This window comes from Artemia sp. Qi Xiang Cuo, chromosome 1 (genome assembly GCF_049724085.1).
Source record: "Artemia sp. Qi Xiang Cuo chromosome 1, ASM4972408v1, whole genome shotgun sequence".
In the NCBI taxonomy this organism is placed as follows: domain Eukaryota; kingdom Metazoa; phylum Arthropoda; class Branchiopoda; order Anostraca; family Artemiidae; genus Artemia; species Artemia sp. Qi Xiang Cuo.
The window spans coordinates 14,386,082-14,404,835 of record NC_142794.1 but is presented as its reverse complement, the minus strand read 5'-3'; the positions used below and the strand labels follow the sequence as shown (position 1 = coordinate 14,404,835).

At 38.1% G+C, this 18,754-nt stretch overlaps 1 protein-coding gene across 6 annotated transcripts in view; it reads left to right on the top strand.

The window, feature by feature from the left end:
• The window catches only part of LOC148956034 (rho family-interacting cell polarization regulator 2-like), a 162,543-nt gene that overhangs the window by 61,726 nt on the left and 82,063 nt on the right, over positions 1-18,754 (top strand). For all 6 annotated transcript variants that reach the window (XM_089090365.1, XM_089090434.1, XM_089090580.1 and 3 more), the window contains one exon: positions 14,626-14,890. In XM_089090365.1, the coding sequence (XP_088946491.1) occupies positions 14,626-14,890 (265 nt within the window). The remainder of the gene's footprint in view (positions 1-14,625; positions 14,891-18,754) is intronic.

Genomic DNA, 18,754 nt, shown 5'->3' with positions numbered 1-18,754 from the left:
GGGGGGGGGTATAGCCACTCAAGCCACAAGTCATCCGCACTTCAATCTAAACTGTTTCATCTGTCATGATAAGGCCATATCCAAAAGGAGTCTGCAGAATACTGACGGATACTCCAGAGAAATAAAAGATTGAGGAGCAGGCTATGCTTCAAAAAGCTAAGAAAGTGAAAGAGACTCTCACAAACCCTCGTCTAGGATCCAAAAATCATAAGAAATCACTCATTATTAAAAATGACAGAAGCCCAGAAGAGGTTTCAGTCTTGGAATATTTTTCAGGATCCAATGAAAGAGATCCAAAGGCCATTAACTGTTCTTAATCCTTGTTTTACACATTTGTACAATTTTCTTTGTTTTTAAAGTTTTACTCCATTGTCTCTATTAAACAGCTGAGTTTTGTAGAAAGAAGACATGTCAGGGTCTGCCCCAAGTATGGTTAACACTTGTCACATCTATAGAGCCCCGTTCCATACTTGGGATAAAAGGGGGGAGGGGTTGTAAAAAGAATGCCTTCCCTTAAAAACTGAATGACCTCCCGGTTTTAAACCTTAAGAATAACTTTCTTAGTTAATGCAAAAGATGCTGAAAGATTTGTGCTTCCTTGTCACAAAGCATGAGGAAGTTGGAGGCAAACAAAACACCATCCCATGTACGGATTCTCTCCCCTATGCTCTTTGAAAGCCTGGATACACTTACAATCTTTTGATTTTGTTAAATTTTGAGAGCAGAAGTAGTAATAGAAGTTTTGATTGGAGGTGTTTGGGGAAATGATGGGTGGGGGGCTGATAGTTCTCAAATCACTTTTGGCTCTTAAAAATGGCACTATTACTTGCAATATCAAATCAAATGAGCCCTATCTGAAGTTTATACGACCGCCCATTATGCCCCCAGGGCATAACTTACAACCCTATCCCCAAGGCACTGGGGGGTTGTGTCAACCCTAAAGGCATTGTTATATGTTCTTTGGACTATTTTGAACAACATTGGTATCTCACAATTTCAATAAGATGCGTTTGGTGAAAAGAGAGATTGTCGGGGGAGGGGGGGGGCTAGTTACCCTACCTCACTTTTGGCTCTTAAAAGGGAACTAGAGTTTCCAATTTTCAACCAAATAAGCCTTCTCTAAAGTTAAACAGCCGTCTCTTCCATAAAAACCTTAAATGCCCCCAGGGCATAACTTACAACCCTCGCCCCTAGGTTGTAGGCTATAAACCCTAAAAGCCTTGTTATATGATCTTTTGATTATTTTAAATAAAATGACTGTCTCAAAATTTCAATTGGATGCCTTACGGTAAAGCACGGCATGTTGGGGGAGGAGCTACCCTCTGTCACTTTTACTCTTAAAACGGGCCCTAGAACTTCTGATTACTAATCCAATGGGTCCCCTCTGAAATATATACGGCCGTTCTTTCTATAGAAACCTTATATTCCCCTAGGGTATAACTTACTACCCTTGCCCTGAGAGCTGTGAGGGCGGGGGAGTTTTCCTCAAAGACATAACTCAAGACCCTTCAACTACGATGAACAACATTGCTATCTCCAAATTATGATTGGATGTCTTGGGCAAAATGATGGGCGTGGGGGCTGGTTCATCTCAAATCCCTTTTGACTCTTAAAAAGCGCACTGTAACTTCCAATTTCAAATTAAAGTAGCTACATCGTAAGTTTATACGACCACCCATTCCATACTTATATGCCCAAGGGTATGAGTTAATACTTTATCCCCAGGGCACTGGATGGCTATATGCTCTTTGGACTATTTTGAATAAAATTGCTATCTCACAATTTTAATCAGATTCGTTTGGCGAAAAGAGGGGTAGTCGAGGGGTTGGTTAGTTGCCCTCCATCACTTTTGACTCTTAGAAGGGAATTAGAAATTCCATTTTTTAATCAAATGAGCCTCAACTGAGATTTATACAACCATCCCTTTCATAAAAACCTTGAATGCCCCCGGGGCATAACTTACAACCTTTGCCTTCAGGCTCTGGTGGTTTGTTTCAACCCCGAAAGCCATGCTATATGCTATTTGGACTATTTTGAATAAAATGGCAATCTCAAAATTTCTTTCAGATGCATTTTGGGAAAATACGAGGTATGGGGGAGGGGTATCTCCGATCACTTTGGATTTTAAAAAGGGCTCTAGAACTTCTGATTACCAATCCAATGAGCCCCCTATGAAGCTTATATAACCACCCTTATTATAAAAACCTTAGGCCTACATGGGCATAACTTACAGCCAGTGCATAACTTACAGCCCTTGCCCTGAAGGCTGTGTGGGGGGGGGGGGCTGTCATGCTCAAAGACATAATTTCAAGAGCTTTCATCTACATTTAACAAAATGGCTGTCTCAAAATTTTGATTAGAATTGTTTGGGGAAATTATGGACATGGGGGGGGAGTGCCCTCCGATCACTTTCGACTATTGAAAAGGGCACTGTTCCTCTCAATTTCCAATCGAATGAGCCATTTTTAAAGTTTCTACGACAATGTTTTCTATAAATACCTTATGTGTCCCCAGGGCATAACTTACAACCTTTGACCTGAGGGGTGGGGCGAGGGGTCGTCATCCTCAAAGACGTAGTAACCTGATCTTTCTACTACGTTGAATAAAATGGCTATCTCAAAATTTCAATCAGATGCCTATCGGAAAAATACGAGATGTGTGTGCGGGGGTATCTGCCCTCTGATCACTTTGACTCTTTAGAAGAGCACTAGAACTTCGGATTACCAATCGAATGAGCCCTTTTTAAAGTTAAACGACCACCTTTTTTTTATATAAAAACCTTACATGCCCCCGGGGCATAACTTACAACCCTTGCCCTGAGGGCTGTGGGGGTTGTCATCCTCAAAGACATAATTTCCGGACTTCCTCAAATATGGCTATGTCAAAATTTTGACTGGATATGTTTGGGGAAATGATGGGCGTTGGAGGGGGGTTGGTTGCCCTCCAATCACTTTTGACGATTAAAAAGGCCACCAACGATCTCAATTTTCAATTGAATGAACCCTTTTTGAAGGTTCTACGACAACTCCTTCGATACGAAGTGCCCTGTTCTAAAACAAATAAATAAATAATACATTGTGCCAGCATCGTTCTTTACTTAGGCAATGCTTTTGCGCTGCCTATGATGGTCCGGGAAAATGACCTTAGGTGAGGTTAGTGCCACTGTGGGCGAACCTGTATGAATTCCTCCGTTCAGTAACGTCAGTTGGGGTGTGACAGGGACCCATTTGCCCCCCTACCAATATACTTTTGGGGGTATTTTCGTTTTAAAATTTCTTTTTAAAAGGAAAAATTTTACCCCCCTCCCTCCTAGATTTTGAAAACAAAAACATTCCCCACCCCTAAATTTTCGTGAATACGCCGTTGCCTCCATTTCCCGACCTGCATCAGTAATTGCAGATATTTAATTCTAAATGCGTTCTAAAAAATATTGATGTAATTTACTGACAATTAAGTTCCGCACTGTAAAAACCATTTTTCATTAGTTTGGCTGCAAAAAACACGGCTGAAAAATAACTTTGGTAAATATTCTGTTTTCTCAATTAATTCTCTAGCTAGAAGATGAGTGTACTGCTGTTTTGGTTTTGAATGTTCTTTATATTATGCTAATCCCTTGCAAATTCCATTTTAACCCTTAAAATAACCCTAAAAATGACCTGTTCCTTATTTCTTATGTAATAGAATTTAGGTAGAAACCTACCATTTGATTTAAAAAATCAGTGCCATGTTAATGTTTCACAATCATGAATTTTGAAATTGATTCGTTACAATAAAAATTTACCATAACCGTACAGCAAAAAAGGCCGATTGGGGGGTGGGGCAACATTTCCTTATCACTAAAACACGTTCTTGCGAGTAATTTAATGCGAAAAAAACTTCTCTACTACTACTACTACTAACAACTCACCGCAGCACCAAGCCGCCTGAGGCTAACACAGCTACGCACGCTCCTCCTCAACCCCAATATATTCAAGACCTTCCTTTTTACACCCGCCCACGAAGTTCCCATTTCCTTTAAATCTTTCTTTATGAGGTCCTCCCACCCCAGACGGGGACGACCTGCTTTCCGTTTAGCCCTAGATGGTTGGCCAAAAAGAACAATCTTCGGCAATCTGTCATCCTTCATCCGAACAACATGCCCTAACCACCTCAACCTTTCTTTCATTATAGACCTAGAAAGCGGTATTGAACCACGTTTTCCATATAGCCTATTGTTTGAAATACGGTCAGTCAGCCGGGTACACAGAACAATCCTTAAGCAATTTCTCTGGAAGACATCTAGCAAATCTTCATCCGCTTTTCGGAGCGCCCATGCTTCAGAGCCATATTTGACCACTGTCATCACTGTAGCTTCTAAGACTCTAATCTTGGTTTGCAGACTTATCTTCCTATTCTTCCAGACTTTTTTTAACTGTGAAAAAACATCCTGAGCCTTGGCTATTCTATTTTTAACATCTTCACTGCTCCCACCATCTTTACTAATAATACTACCAAGGTAAGTGAAACTGCCCAACTGATCAATCTTTTCATTACCCAACGTCACCTTTTCATCTTCACTTATTCCTAGCCTTAGTGACTTGGTCTTCCTAACATTAATTTTCAAACCAATACTAGCACCCTGAACTCGCAAAACCTCTAAGACTTCATTCATTTTGCTCACACTTTCATCTAGGATGCTTAAATCATCAGCATAATCCAAGTCCAGGAGACTTTTTCCTCCTCATTTGATTCCGTGGTCTCACATTGATTTTCCTGTGCTCCTTAAGACAAAGTAAATAAAAATATTAAATACAAAGTGGGATAGAAGACAACAATGATTAACTCCTGATTTAATACAAAACCATCTGCTAACCTCATTTCCTACATTAACCGCATCAGTGTTATTCTCGTACATAGCACTAATCACTTTAATGTATTTGTCTGGTATACCATACAAGGATAAAACCTTTACTAAAGCTCTTCTATCAACAGAATCGAACGCTTGCTCATAATCTATAAAACTGAGGACCAAAGGTGTTTGAAAACTTAGGCACTTCTCAATTATTAACCTAAGAGTGAAAATTTGGTCAACACATCCTCTACCTTTTCTAAAACCGCACTGCTCTTCTCTTAAAACTTTGTCTACGGCATCTCTCAGTCTAAAAAGTATCATATTACTAAGCAATTTGCTACCTACAGAGATCAGACTAATGCCTCGATAATTACCACACTCACTTTTATCACCTTTCTTATAAAGTGGCTTAATTAAGGTTTTCCTAAAATCATTAGGTACTTCCCCTTTTTCAAAAATCATATTCATAATCTCCAATAACTTATTTCTAACCTCAGAGCCACCATATTTAAGAAACTCATTTACTACCCTATCAGCACCTGGAGCCTTATTATTCTTTAATCCTTTTAGTACTGTTTTTAATTCCTCCTCACAAAACAAATCTTACTTCACATCCAAGGTATCAAAAACTTTTTCATTTTCCTCTATATTTTTTCCTGCAACTCTATCTCGGTTAAGCAAATTCTCAAAATGTTCCGCCCATCTCGCTTTAGCTTTTGTCTTATCGCTAATTGCCACCCCATTCCTATCTTTAACTGGGACAAGTCTGGATTGACTACTATCTCTCAATTTGTTAACGTGCCAGTACAATATTTTACTATTATGCCGTCTAGCTGCATCTTCTAAATCCTCAGCAATTTTATCCATGGCCTCCATTTCACACCTCCTTAGTTCATATTTCAATGCTTTCTCCACTTTCTTTACATTTCTTTTGTTTTCATGTGATCTATCACTCAGATAATTCTTGTACACGTCCTTTCTCCTTTCTATTAAACTTAAAGCTTTTTCACTAATAATCTTAGCTGCAGTTCTAGCTTTCTTCCCTAATACACCTTCAGCAACTTCACAAATTATTTTTCTAAAATTATTCCAACCATCTTCCACATTATCAAATTTTAAACCCTTAAGTTTAGTATTCAACTGTTCCTGGAAAGCTTCTCTTAAATTCTCATTATGGAGTCTACTAACATGATAACTTCCCAGGAGGTAATTACCCTTCCGAATTTTCAGCTTTAAATTAACCCTAGACACCACTAGATGGTGATCTTTACTTTTAACATCAATAACAGCACATCTATATACCCTAGTATATTGTATTGATCCTGTCAGTCTTCGATTTACTATAACATAGTCAATAAGGTTTGCTGTCTTACCATCACGTGAATACCATGTTAGTTTATGAGCAATTTTATGACCAAACACCGTATTGGTTATAACTAGATTGTTATACCTACAAAATTGCAAAAGTCTGTATCCATTACTGTTTTCTTTTCCTACACCAAATTTACCTAAGCTGGGATACCATCTATCCATATTTCTACCAACCTGGGCGTTAAAATCTCCCAGCAATAACATCATATTTCTACGTGGGACCTTGTCTATTTGCTCCTGTAACTGTAAGTAGAATTCATCTGAGTCACTATTATTTCAATCAGTCGGTTCTACAGGGGCGTATACTACTATAACTGATACCTTGAACTTACTAGTCATAAAATGAGCAATTGGTATTCTATTATTAAGACCTTCCTAGCCTAAACAAGACTTAGCAGCTTCCTTATTCATCATGAGCCCTACTCCCTGTCTATGTAACCCATCCTTCCTGCCTGAGTAAACAAATTCTATATCACCTATTTTCATGCTTCCTACCCCTGGGATATGAGTTTCTGAAACTCCTAATAGATCCAGTTCGAATCGTCTGAATTCGTCAGTCAAAATGTCGATACGATAGTCATTTTTTAATGTCATAAAACTTCTCTCATAACTAAGAATTGAAATTTCTTGGCACTGATCAAGCCTCCAGTATCCTTAAGAAGACATCTTTTTATATTGTCGTCCAAACCTTTCCCACAGATAAGAGTCAAATTTCTGGACACGGATATGGGATGTACCCAGGAGGGGGGAGGGGGCTCGGAACCCAGCCCTCCCCCCGTAATCCTAAAATTTTCGGATTTTCTTGACACTTTTTGTTCAAATAATGAAATTAAATTTAATTTGAATGTTCTCCTGCCCCGCCCCTCCCAAGGAAAAAATACCTGCATAGGTACCAGTCACTGATCTACCATCCAGTATAAAAAAAGAAAAAAATTAAATCAGAATTGTCGTCAAGATCCGTTCTATTGCATAACCTGTTTTTTTTTGTTTTTTTTTTCTGCAAGACGAAATGTTAATGTGGTAATATGATTAGGAAAAATTTATGTTTGATTGATTGTCCATCGTGATTTGCGTCTATAATTTTTTCCTTTTGTTGTATCAGCTCGTATAGGATAATCCTCAAGGTCTTTTGTCTTAGTTTTCGTTAAGCAATGGTTTTATGTTTTCTGCAAAACTATGTGCTCGCTTTTTCTTAAAGATCTATTTCAGTGCTGTAACCCTGATGTGGATGATAATAATAACGACAGTGAAATGGTAAGATAGGGTACAAAATTTGGGAATTGGGGTCAAAAACATAATGCCATATGTACCACACAGTTCCGCCACGCATGGCGAACTTCTGCCACGCTTGGCCCGTGCCACCTGGTATACGTGATTTCTGAAAGGGAGCGAACCTTGATTTAGTATAACCTATCTGGTTAGTAAAGAGCGACCCTTAGGAACAGAAACTGAAAATCTAATAAACAGAATGTTTTTAAGAATATGTACATAAAAATGACCTGATTTTTCTGGTGGTGCAAACTTCATTAATTGCAAACTTCATTAATTGCATTAACTTCATTAATTGCATTAATATGCAAACTTCATTAATTGGATGTCTTTATTATCAAAAGTTATTAGCACAAGTAAATCTGTACAATTTAAAAAAAGACGGAAATGCCGATGGTGATCTTACTCTCAATAAAGTACAATTTAAGCTTCAGCGTAAAGAGCAGGGTGCCTGGAGACGTTCCACAATTCTTAGACGTGTTTTTTTCTAGAAATGTTATCATAATAACGCCCACTTGGTATTTTCTTAGACAAATTCTTTACAGACCACTAGATGTTTGTTTTACATTTACAATTATCTGAGTGAAGCATCATATGAGCTTCACTCAGATATACATTTACAATTATCTGAGTGAAGCATCATATGAGCTTCACTCAGATATACATTTACAATTATCTGAGTGAAGCTCATTATCTGAGTGAAGCATCATATATATTGTGGGAAGCTGGAAAGCAAACCTTTACACCGCGTCTATCCAAAGGGTGTGACCTATGGTATATGCAGAACGATGTTGTGCGTAGCCCCTTAATTTAAACAGAAAATTTTATTAGTTATTAATTAAGCTTTGAAAATCCCAATTTTCATAGGGTTCTGATGAGTTCCCCCCTTCACGCCATCTGGTGGAAATCTCCGAGTGTCACGTGTGCAACACAGCTCTGCCACGTCAAGACCTTACCAGATCTTGTCATGTTTAGAAAAATCACGCCTTTGTCAAATTAGCAAGGCTTTCCCCCTTAGTCCAGGTTGGCCAGAAGAGATATGCCCAGATAAAGCCCTTTTTGTTAATGCAAAAAAATAGCATAAAAGAAAAATTATCTTAGAGTATGGTTATTGTCGCCAATGATTTGCCGCTTTCTTGGGACATACGAGTTGTTGCTAAGGGTTTTAAGAGTTGATCAAAGCAGAACAGACGCTTAAAGTGTCAGATGTTTTTCCTTTTTTTTTTACTTCATTTTATGGCTACTAGCTGGTTGCAATGACATTTACGATTCGTTCTAAGTAGCGCTCGTGTTTATCTGTCTAATTTCCTGGGTAAAATTGTTCCATTTGCTCTTCTGAAAAAAACATTTTAATAACAACAGAATAGCACCTTCTGATTCGCCAATCAACACTAATTCCAAATATTATGGTTGTTATTACGAAAATGCTTCCCCCCCACTTAATGGGCGCAAGGTGAGACCTTTAGGCTATATTCAAACTTACAAGAAAGTACTGTAACGATAGAATGTTAGCTTTATAATATCCAGCTAGTTTCTATTAATCAGATTTCCTCTTTCCTTCCATTTGCCTATAATCTTTTACTGTAAACCTATTCCCAAGAGCCTCAAAATAGAAGCTGTCCTGGGGGGAATCAGGGCACGCTTAATAAAATTCTCAAACAAATTAGAAAAACCCAAAACATAGAAAAGGATCAAAAAGATCTAGCGTAGAAGGATAATAAACTCAAGTATCTAATGAGTCTGGCAGGGCCGTATCCTGTATTTTTTTTCACGGGGGGGGGGGGTTTACAAAATGACTTTTTTAGGGTGGGGGGGGGGTAAAAAAAATTTAAAAACACATACAAAAATTGGGTAATTTTGTCTTATAGCCACCACGCTCAAGATCTTGTATCGCGAACAGGAGACAATAACCGATTTTCATGGTCTTTATACCAGATAATTAGTTTCAGATTGGTGGGAAACTACACAGTAGCTATATTTTAATTAAATATTTAGTTGGTATTTTGGTTAGGCTAGGTAAGTTTAGGTTATGTATTTAATATAATACGGTCTGGGTGGTCCCCCTTCCATAATTCTTTGTTGTAGTTTTCATAATTTTGTTGATAAAGTCTTATGTTTTTATCGTATTTTGTTTTATTTCATTAGCATTAACCAAACTTCACTTCTCGACAGAACTTGACTGTGGTGACTATAAGACACAAGTGCCAAAATTTGTTTATATTCATTTCTATTACGTTTTTTCGAGTCGGAAAAACATTTTTTGGGGGGAGGGGATGCCACCCCCCCATGGATACGGCCTTGGAGTCTGGCTATATCCCATTTTCATTAAATTTACTACGACCATAAGTTACGAAATATTATTCTACCCAGGGGTACCAATTGGGGTTGGGCACTTACCCTCTAAACTTTGAAAATATTTCTTAGTATTTCAATTTAAGGTACTTGTCTGTTAAACGAAACACATCCAAGAAGTGAAGTTAATCCTAATGAAATACACTAAAACATGATAATGATATAATACTTTAGAAACAAAATTATGGAAACTACGACAAAGAATTATGGAAAGTGGGCCGGGCAGAACGCCTTATATTAAATACCTACCTGACTCCATATATTAAATATTTAATTAATATATCTGCCTGTTGGTTTTTCTCTCTCAAAATAAGCGAATCATAACCAATTCCAGAGAGGCAAACCGGTTATTGTCAGATCGGTTCCATTGTAACTGAACCCCCGTGTAACTGAACCCCAAGCAACTGAACCTCCGTATAACCGATCCCCCGTGCAACTGAACCCCCGTGCAACTGAACCCCCGTATAACTGGCCCCCCTTGCAACTGAACCCCCGTGCAACCAAACCCACGTACAACTGAGCCCCCGGGCACCTGAACCCACGTGCAACTGAACCCTCATGCAACTGAACCCCCGTGCAACTCAACCCCCGTGCAACTCAACCCCATTTAACTAAAACTTCTTGTAACTGAACCCCCATGTAACTGTAACTGTGTGTAACCATGTAACCATGTAACTGTGTGTTAACAGAACACAACTGCTGAGCCAAAAGTGATGAAAGAGAGGGGTAATACCGAACTCTCAGCTACCATTCTTGGGAGACATCTGACCGTTTATAAGTGACCATGAAATTCCTGTGTTGTTTTAAAGTCACTTTTCTGTGAATAGGCAGAGTGGCGGCAGAGTGCACCTGGCGACAATAAATCACATCAGTCCAGTTTTTGTCAGGAAAAAATTTCTCAGTGATAATTTATTGCTCCCGCTAGCATTATGCGCTTCTAGGTCCGGGCCTAGGGACCTAGGGGTAAATCCAGGCCTGAGCGTGCACATATTTCCTTTTGGTGAATTGACTTTCCCTTTAAGCACTCTCTGAAAGTTCCAACTTAATACACAAATCTCTTTTTGAGATATGCCGTTTTGAAAATCTGCATGCACATAGTGTCTTTTGATTTAGTTCAAGTTCCACCTCAAATACCTCGTTCTGTCAAATTTTCAACTTGATATGCGTAGCCTTAATAGTGCTAGTTTAATAGTAGCAGAGGTCGTAGAAGGAGCAGTAGACGTAATAATAGTGTTGAATTAGTAGTAGTAATAATAGTATTAATAGCAGTAGTAGCAGGTAGATGCCCCAGAAGTTTCATCTTGATACGCTAAGCTGTTCCAAAAAAATTGCTGATACACCTGTATCAGCAATCTGTATGTTATTGTAAGTTACCAGTTGTTAAAATTTAAGGTTTTTATAGAAGGGATGATCGTAAAAACTTTGAAGGAGGTTCATTCGATTGGAAATTGAAAGTTCAAGTTCAATTTCAAAGAATCAAAGGAAATCACAGGACAATCAGCCCTCTGAACCGACACCCCCCCCCCCAATACATCCGATCAAAATAAAAATAAACATTTTGTTCAAAATAGTCTGAAGATCAAATAACCATGCGCTTTGGGGTTAACAACCCCACCAGCAGCATCTGGGGCATGGGCTGTAAGTTAATCTAATTGCTTATTTCTAACATATAATGTTTATGTAGAATTATTTTTTATGAACTTTGGGGGGCGGGATCATTTGATTGGAAATCAAAATTTTCAGTGCTCTTTTTCAGAGTTAAAAGTGATCTAAATTTTGGGACGGACATTTTATTTAAAACAGTTTAAAGGTTAAATAACCAGACCATAGATAAATACCTCGTGGTCATACCCATTGGGCGTTTCACCCAACTTAGGTATGGTGGTGGAGGTGCTCGAGGGGTCAGTCGCACGCAGGTGCAGTTGTAGGGGGAGACAGGTTGAGGGGGGTGCGGTTAACCGGAGGTTCAGTTGAACGGGGGTTCAGTTACATGGGGGTTCAGTTGCACGAGGGTTCAGTAAAAGGGGGTTCAGTTGCATGAGGGTTCAGTACCACGCGGGTTCAGTTGCACGGGGGTTCAGTTGCACGGTGGCTCGGTTATACAGGGGTTCAGTTACACGGTGGTTCAGTTACACGCACACCGGTCAGATCTTACACATCGTTATTCTTGAATGTGTTTCATTTAATAGACAAGCACCCAAGTTAAAATAAAAATATCCCCTAGTTAGCTAACAACGGGTTCTCCTTATAAAATTACTTAATTCTAATGATGTGTTGTGGGAAGTGCGGGTACTTGAGCTGCATGTCCGCAGCAGTGTGTAATAGAAATTCCGATGTAGGATTGAATGAGCCTCCTCCGAAGTTTATTTGGTACTGTTTTATTAGCTAGGCAACACGCGAGAAGTGAAGTTTGGTTAATGCTAATAAAATATGATGAAAATATAATAGTTTAGACGCTGTCTCGCGTGTTGCCTAGCTAATAGAACAGTACCGTTTATTCTACCATCCCTTCCATAAAAAACTTATATGACCCCAGGGCATAATTTTCAACACTTGTCCATAGGTTCTGGTGGGCTCTGTTATCCTGGAGTCTTTGTTATATGATCTTTGGTCTATTTTGAACAAAATGGCTATATAAAAAATTTGATCGGACGCATTTGGGAAAAGAGGGTTACATAAAAACCTGGTTACATGTCACCCAGGGCATTTGCCCCCTCTGTCCTCTAGATCCAGCGAGCCGGTACTTATACAGCACTTCCCACTCACTCCCGCTCTCTTCTGCATATTCTATGACTATTACTGAATCAACCCCTCATCCATCGTCTTCTTCATGCTTTGGTACATGGGTACCTGACAAGGTACCTGACAACCTGACAAGTATGTGTCCAATAAGAGAGTCATTCATACTCCTGCCATTTACCCGTGCCCCAGCCATTTAAACATTTGCCTCTCAATTACTTGGACTATCTGTCTTGGCTTTTATCTGTCTTCAATTACCCAGCCCAGTCTTGATGCAACCTATGCAACCTATTGCCCAAAATACTTGATAACTTCAATTCAAAATCAATCTTATAAGATTTCACGACTAGCAACACTATGCACTTGATAGAAGGCAAGTCAGTGGGAAATCGATAATTCTCTTGAAGCCGTCAGCAAATCTACGTGACAGTTTGTCCATTTTTGACAAATCTCAAAAACACATTACCGTCTTGAAATGTAAATATTACTAGGCCAAATGGGCCCTTCTTATCAAACTGGCCCTTTACCCTGGCGAGAAGACCATAAGATTTTCTTAGTTTGTCTTTCAAGGAATCAACTGTAAGGTGCCTAGTGGATCTAATTGAAGTTCCAAATGGAAGGCCTAAATACATAAGTGAACTGGAAGATGAGATTGTGGCGGGACCAACTTGGATTTTATCATTGGAGGCGATCTCTGGTCCAAAGACAATAAACTCTGTTTTGGAAGTAGCAACTGAAAGATTGATTGCTTTCAGTCCGGAGCAAACAACATCAACGGCGTTCTGGAGTGCCCCAAGATTATCAGCCAAGAGAAGAATGTCATTGGTATAAGACAAATGATTTGTGTTGATATATGTGTCAATTAAATATGGTGGAATCTGACGAGTGACTACGCTAATAGAGTTATTAAATATTACCGGACTAAGAACAGAACCTTACTTAACACCACGGCGCACAAACACAATTACTAACAGCAATTTCCACGGAAGGTAACATTTATGGAGTGATCGAGAAACCATTTAGAGATTAAAGTCTTATTCAAATGAAAGAATGCTTAGGATAATTTTTCAGGCCGAATCGTACGCAAGTAATTTTACAGGGAGGTGGAGTCTCAGCGAGGATGGAACTGTCTGGAAGGAATTCAATGGGGGTGGGTGCACTTTACGTTGAATGAAACTTCAACGGAGGAGTTTTCCGTGAGGGAGAGGGGTATATTTCACTGAGGGTGAGCCAGATTTACTGGCATTATTTGAAAACGGAGAAAATTATTCCATATATGAAGGGTTGCCCTCTCCTCAATACCTTGCTTTTTACGCTTAAGTTTGACTGTTTGTCCCAATTTTTTTTAAGAGCGTCTACTGAAACACGGGGGCCGTTTAATTAGAATAGGAAACTTTTTTTTAAGTGCTAACAGCTTTAGCGTAAAGAGCAAGGTATTGAGGATGGGAAAACCCTCCATATACGGTATAAATCTGCCAAAATTAATATACATTTTTTTTTTCATGTACGATGAGCCAAATTCGAGCCTGTATTAGTTAAAAAACGTTCAGAAATTAAACAAACAAAAAAATAAGTTTTTTAAACTGAAATTAAGAAACGACATTATAATTTAAAACGAACAGAAATTATTCCGTATATGAAAGGGGCTGTCCCCTCCTCAACGCCTCGCTCTTTACGCTAAAGTTTTTATTGTTTTAAAAAGTAGAGTTGTGACAAAAATTCAAACTTTAGCGTAAAGAGTGAGGCGTTGAGGAAGGGACATCCCCTTTCATGTATGGAATAATGTCTGTTCGTTTTAAGTTTTAATCTCGCCTCTTACTTTCAGTTAAAAAAAAACTTGTTTTTTTTTATTTATTTATAACGTACCAAGATCGATGTAACATAATTTATCGTGCTTAATATAACAGTCATGATCAATGACCAATTGAAAGATGTTTGTCAATTCTCATGATAATGTAGTTGGTTCTGATCTGGGTTGACACTTGGACCCCTTCAAAAAAGAGCCTATTGTAAGTTCAGTTCTTATTTTTCTGTCATAATTTGCTCAACTTTCCTCATTTTAGCAACTCCGTACTGCAGAAAGGTATCTTCGAAGGCTCGAGTATCAAATTACTTCCATGGATGAGCTCTATGAGTCTTACCACGTTCAAGGACGTTTACGTGATGGTGTACGAACTATTGCAAGAGCGTATGCAGATTCGCCAGGAAAAGAGAAAGAGTCTACAGTTGTGAATGTTCACCAAGGCTTTCATGAATGCTCGTCTGCCATGTCTTCCATCGAAAGTCAGCTTGAATCTCATTTGGGATCTTTCCGGATTGAATTGAAAGGTAAGCAATTTTTTTTTGCTTTATTATGGGAAATATTTGTTTTTCTTTACCCTCTGCTTTGGCAATACAGACTGTCTGGTGTTCCTTTTAATGAAAAAGCTTGCCCAATTTAGCAAACAACCATAATTGAATTGCTTACTACAGAAAGGAGAAATTGACAGAAATCCAAATGTTTATGGATTAACACGTTCCCAACCCAATAAAGAACATTATAGTTCAAATAATCGCTTAGGGGTTATCCCTTTATTTGATCACTATAGGGCTATAGGGCTACATATCACTACATATCACTACATATCACTATAGGGCTACATACCTTCATGAGCATGTTTTACTTTTTATCGGCTTTATGGTGACATCCCTAAACGTTCCACCGTCTTTTATCTCTGATTAAATAAAATAAAAAAAAACAAGCTTTTTCAACTGAAAGCAAGGAGCAACATTAAAATTTAAAACGAACAGAAGTTATTACGTATATAAGTGGGTTCGCCCATCTCGTCAATACCTCGCTCTTTACGCTAAAGTTCGAATTTTTTCCAATTCTTTAAGAATGACCCACGAATCACTAAGACTGTTTAATTATAATAAATAGCTCTTTTGAAAGTACTAAAAAAACTTTAGCGTAAAGAGCGATGTATTGACGAGGGGGGTCGAACCCACTCATATACGTAATTAAATAAAAAAAAACAAGTTTTTGTAACTGAAAGTAAGGAGCGACGTTAAAACTTAAAACGAACAGAAATTATTCCGTATATGAAAGGGGCTGTCCCCTCCTCAACGCCTCGCTCTTAACGCTAAAGTTTTTTATTGTTTTAAAAAATAAAGTTGCGTGTCAGAGTCAAACTTTAGCGTAAAGACCGAGGCGTTGAGGACGGACAGCCCCTTTCATATACGGAATAATTTCTGTTCGTTTTAAGTTTGAATAATTTCTGTTCGTTTTAAGTTTTAATGTCGCTCCTTACTTTCAGTTAAAAAAAAACTTGTTTTTTTATTTAATTTCTGAACGTTTTTGAATTAATGCAGCTTTGATTTTGGCTCACCGTACATGAATAATTAGAATAAAATTTGCATATTAATTTTACTTGTTTTGGCTGAATGGCTTTCTCGAAATTTTGTTCTAACGTAACTTACGAACTAACTTACGCAATGAACTTCTATATTTGTATGTTTTTATTACGTATATTAGGGAGTTTAGCCCTAGTCAATACCTCACTCTCTACGCTAAAGTTCGAATTTGTTTCGAATCACAAACCCCTGAATCACAAAGGCCGGTTAATTAGAATAGATAGCTCTTTTGAAAATACTAAAAAAAAACTTTAGCGTAAAGGGCGAGGTATTGACCAGGAGGTGAATCCCCTCATTTACGTAATAATTTCTGTTCGTCTTAAGTTTTAATGTTGCTCCTTACTTTCAGTTGAAAAAACCTGTTTTTTTATTTAATTTCTGATCGTTTTTTAAATAATGCTAGGAAATCCGGTGCCCCCTTCATAGAAATGTCCCTTCCCCCCAAGGAAACATCCTCCATGAAAAGATCCTCCGCCGTAACCCTCTCCTCCGACCCCTCCCCCCACCAGAAAAAAATCCCTCCTGAAACGTCTGTATACTTCCCATTAACCAATAATATATATAAACAATGAGCAAAGTCCGCAACTTGCAACCCTTCCCCCGGGAACTGTGGGGGACTAAGTCATCCTCAAAGACATATTTATTAGATTTTCAACTATGCTGAACAAAATGGATATCTCAAATTTTGATTGGGTGACTTTGGGAAAAAATAGCGTGGGAGGGGGCCAAGTTGCCCTCCTATTTGTTTGGTTACTTTAAAAGGACACTTGAACTTTTAATTTCCGTTCAGATAAGCCCTCGAATGATATTCTAGGACTTAATGGATCGATTCGATTACCCCTGGGAAAAATAATAATAATAAAAAAAATAAACACGCATGCGAGATTTTTCTTCTGGCAAAAATATAAAATTTCATATTTTTGCAGATAGGAGCTTGAAACTTCTATAGCAGGGTTCTCTGATACGCTGAATCTGATGGTGTGATTTTCATTAAAGTTCTATGACTTATAGGGGTGGTTTCCCCCTTTTTTCGAAAATAAGGCAAATTTTCTCAGGCACGTAACTTTTGATTGGTAAAACTGAACTTAATTAAACTTACATATTTGAAATCAGCATGAAAATCTGATTCTATTGATGTATATATTGGTTTCAGAATTACTTACAGTTCGTTACCACGGCAAAAAATGCAAAATTTCACATTTTTGTAGATAGGAGCTTGAAACCTCTACAGTAGGGTTCTCTGACACGCTGAATATGATGGTGTGTTATCTTCCCCCTACTTAAGAGGACTAAGGAGCCTTTGGGGGATTATTGTTTCTTTATTTGACTAGAGATAAGTCTTTCTTTATATGCTTGTTCGCTGAATGAAAAAGTATTCATTCTAATGTATTTTCTCTAAATTTTCGTTTCCAGAAATGGTTTTTGGAAATAGCTTAGGTACCTCGTTTTCCCTCCTTCCTCTAAATGTTTTTCAACTGTGTCATTTGCAGGTCGAAAGGGTCTCTGGAACTATAAGCAAATGGTGAATTTAAAAGGATCTTAGTTGAGAAAAATTATTAAGCAGAAAAAAATAATATGATTCATGAATGCTTAATTGTCATGGCGGTTCTTATCTTTGGAATTTTGGAATTCTTTGTACAGTTATGATAAAATATTTCTATTGGCTTAGATTATGTAAATAAGGTTGAAAAAAATATTTGCTGGAGAATTATAGTGCTGAATTTGAGTATTTATTTTTCTTTTCACTCGTTCTGTGGTTGAAGGATGACAGATTGCCAAAGATTTTTTTTTTCGGCCAGTGACCTTGGGATAAACGAAAAACAGTTCGTCCCCAAATTAGTGGCTTAATTTCATTAAAATCCGAGTGGGGGGGGCAAAGTTGGAGCTGATTTAAATCAAGTAAAAAGGACAGTGAAAACTGAAAAATTAGTCATATAACCCCATAAAGGCAAAGATATACTAAAAAAAACCTGTTTCTCTGGATACTTGAATTTTTTAGGCTTATCTTAGCTGTGACATGATTTCTTTTGTAGAAACTAAATTTCACCTGGGGGCGGTAAACTGAGGTCTGGGGGGGCAGTCCCTCCCTACTCATAGCAAATTACGCCCCTGTCCCAAAAGGGGTGGTTGGAAGTCGTAAGGAAGGATTAAAGGGAAATTAGAACTTTGTGGTAGGGTGTAAAGAGGGGAATTTTTAATACGTTGGGATGGAGAAGGAGAATACGTAGCTGTGTTGGCCCCAAGTGGCTTGGTGCTATGGTGAGTTGTTGGCAGCAGTAGTAGTATTAGTATTAGAAAGTTATAATAGTGATTATGTTATGCATGACCATAACAGGCATGCATAACATCCAATCAGGCATGACCGCAGGTTGGTGGTTTTGTGGCTGGTTGGGGGGGGGGTACCCCTTTCAGTCCAAGCTTCCTCAGAGAAAAAAAAGTTATAGAGAAGAAAAATCCCACCAAACCTATTTAACAAGTTCTTACATTAAACACGATTAAATAACAAAGTCGTTGATTGTTCAGATTTGTAAGTTTAAAAGTAAGATGGTTAGAATAGAACTAGATTAAAGAATGGAAAACCTTTAGATTTAGAATTTTGAGACAATAACTGCGTTTATGATGTTTTTACAAGCTTATCCATAAGAAAAGGAGAGTTATTTGAAAATTGTGTAAAAAAAATATGTATGAGTAAATGTTTTCTAGTTTCTTTTTTAGTGTTGTGGGGGAGGGGGATTTAGGCCCTTTGAATCTAAGTCTCTTCATCGAACAAAAAGATCATGGAAAAGAAAGACTCAACCG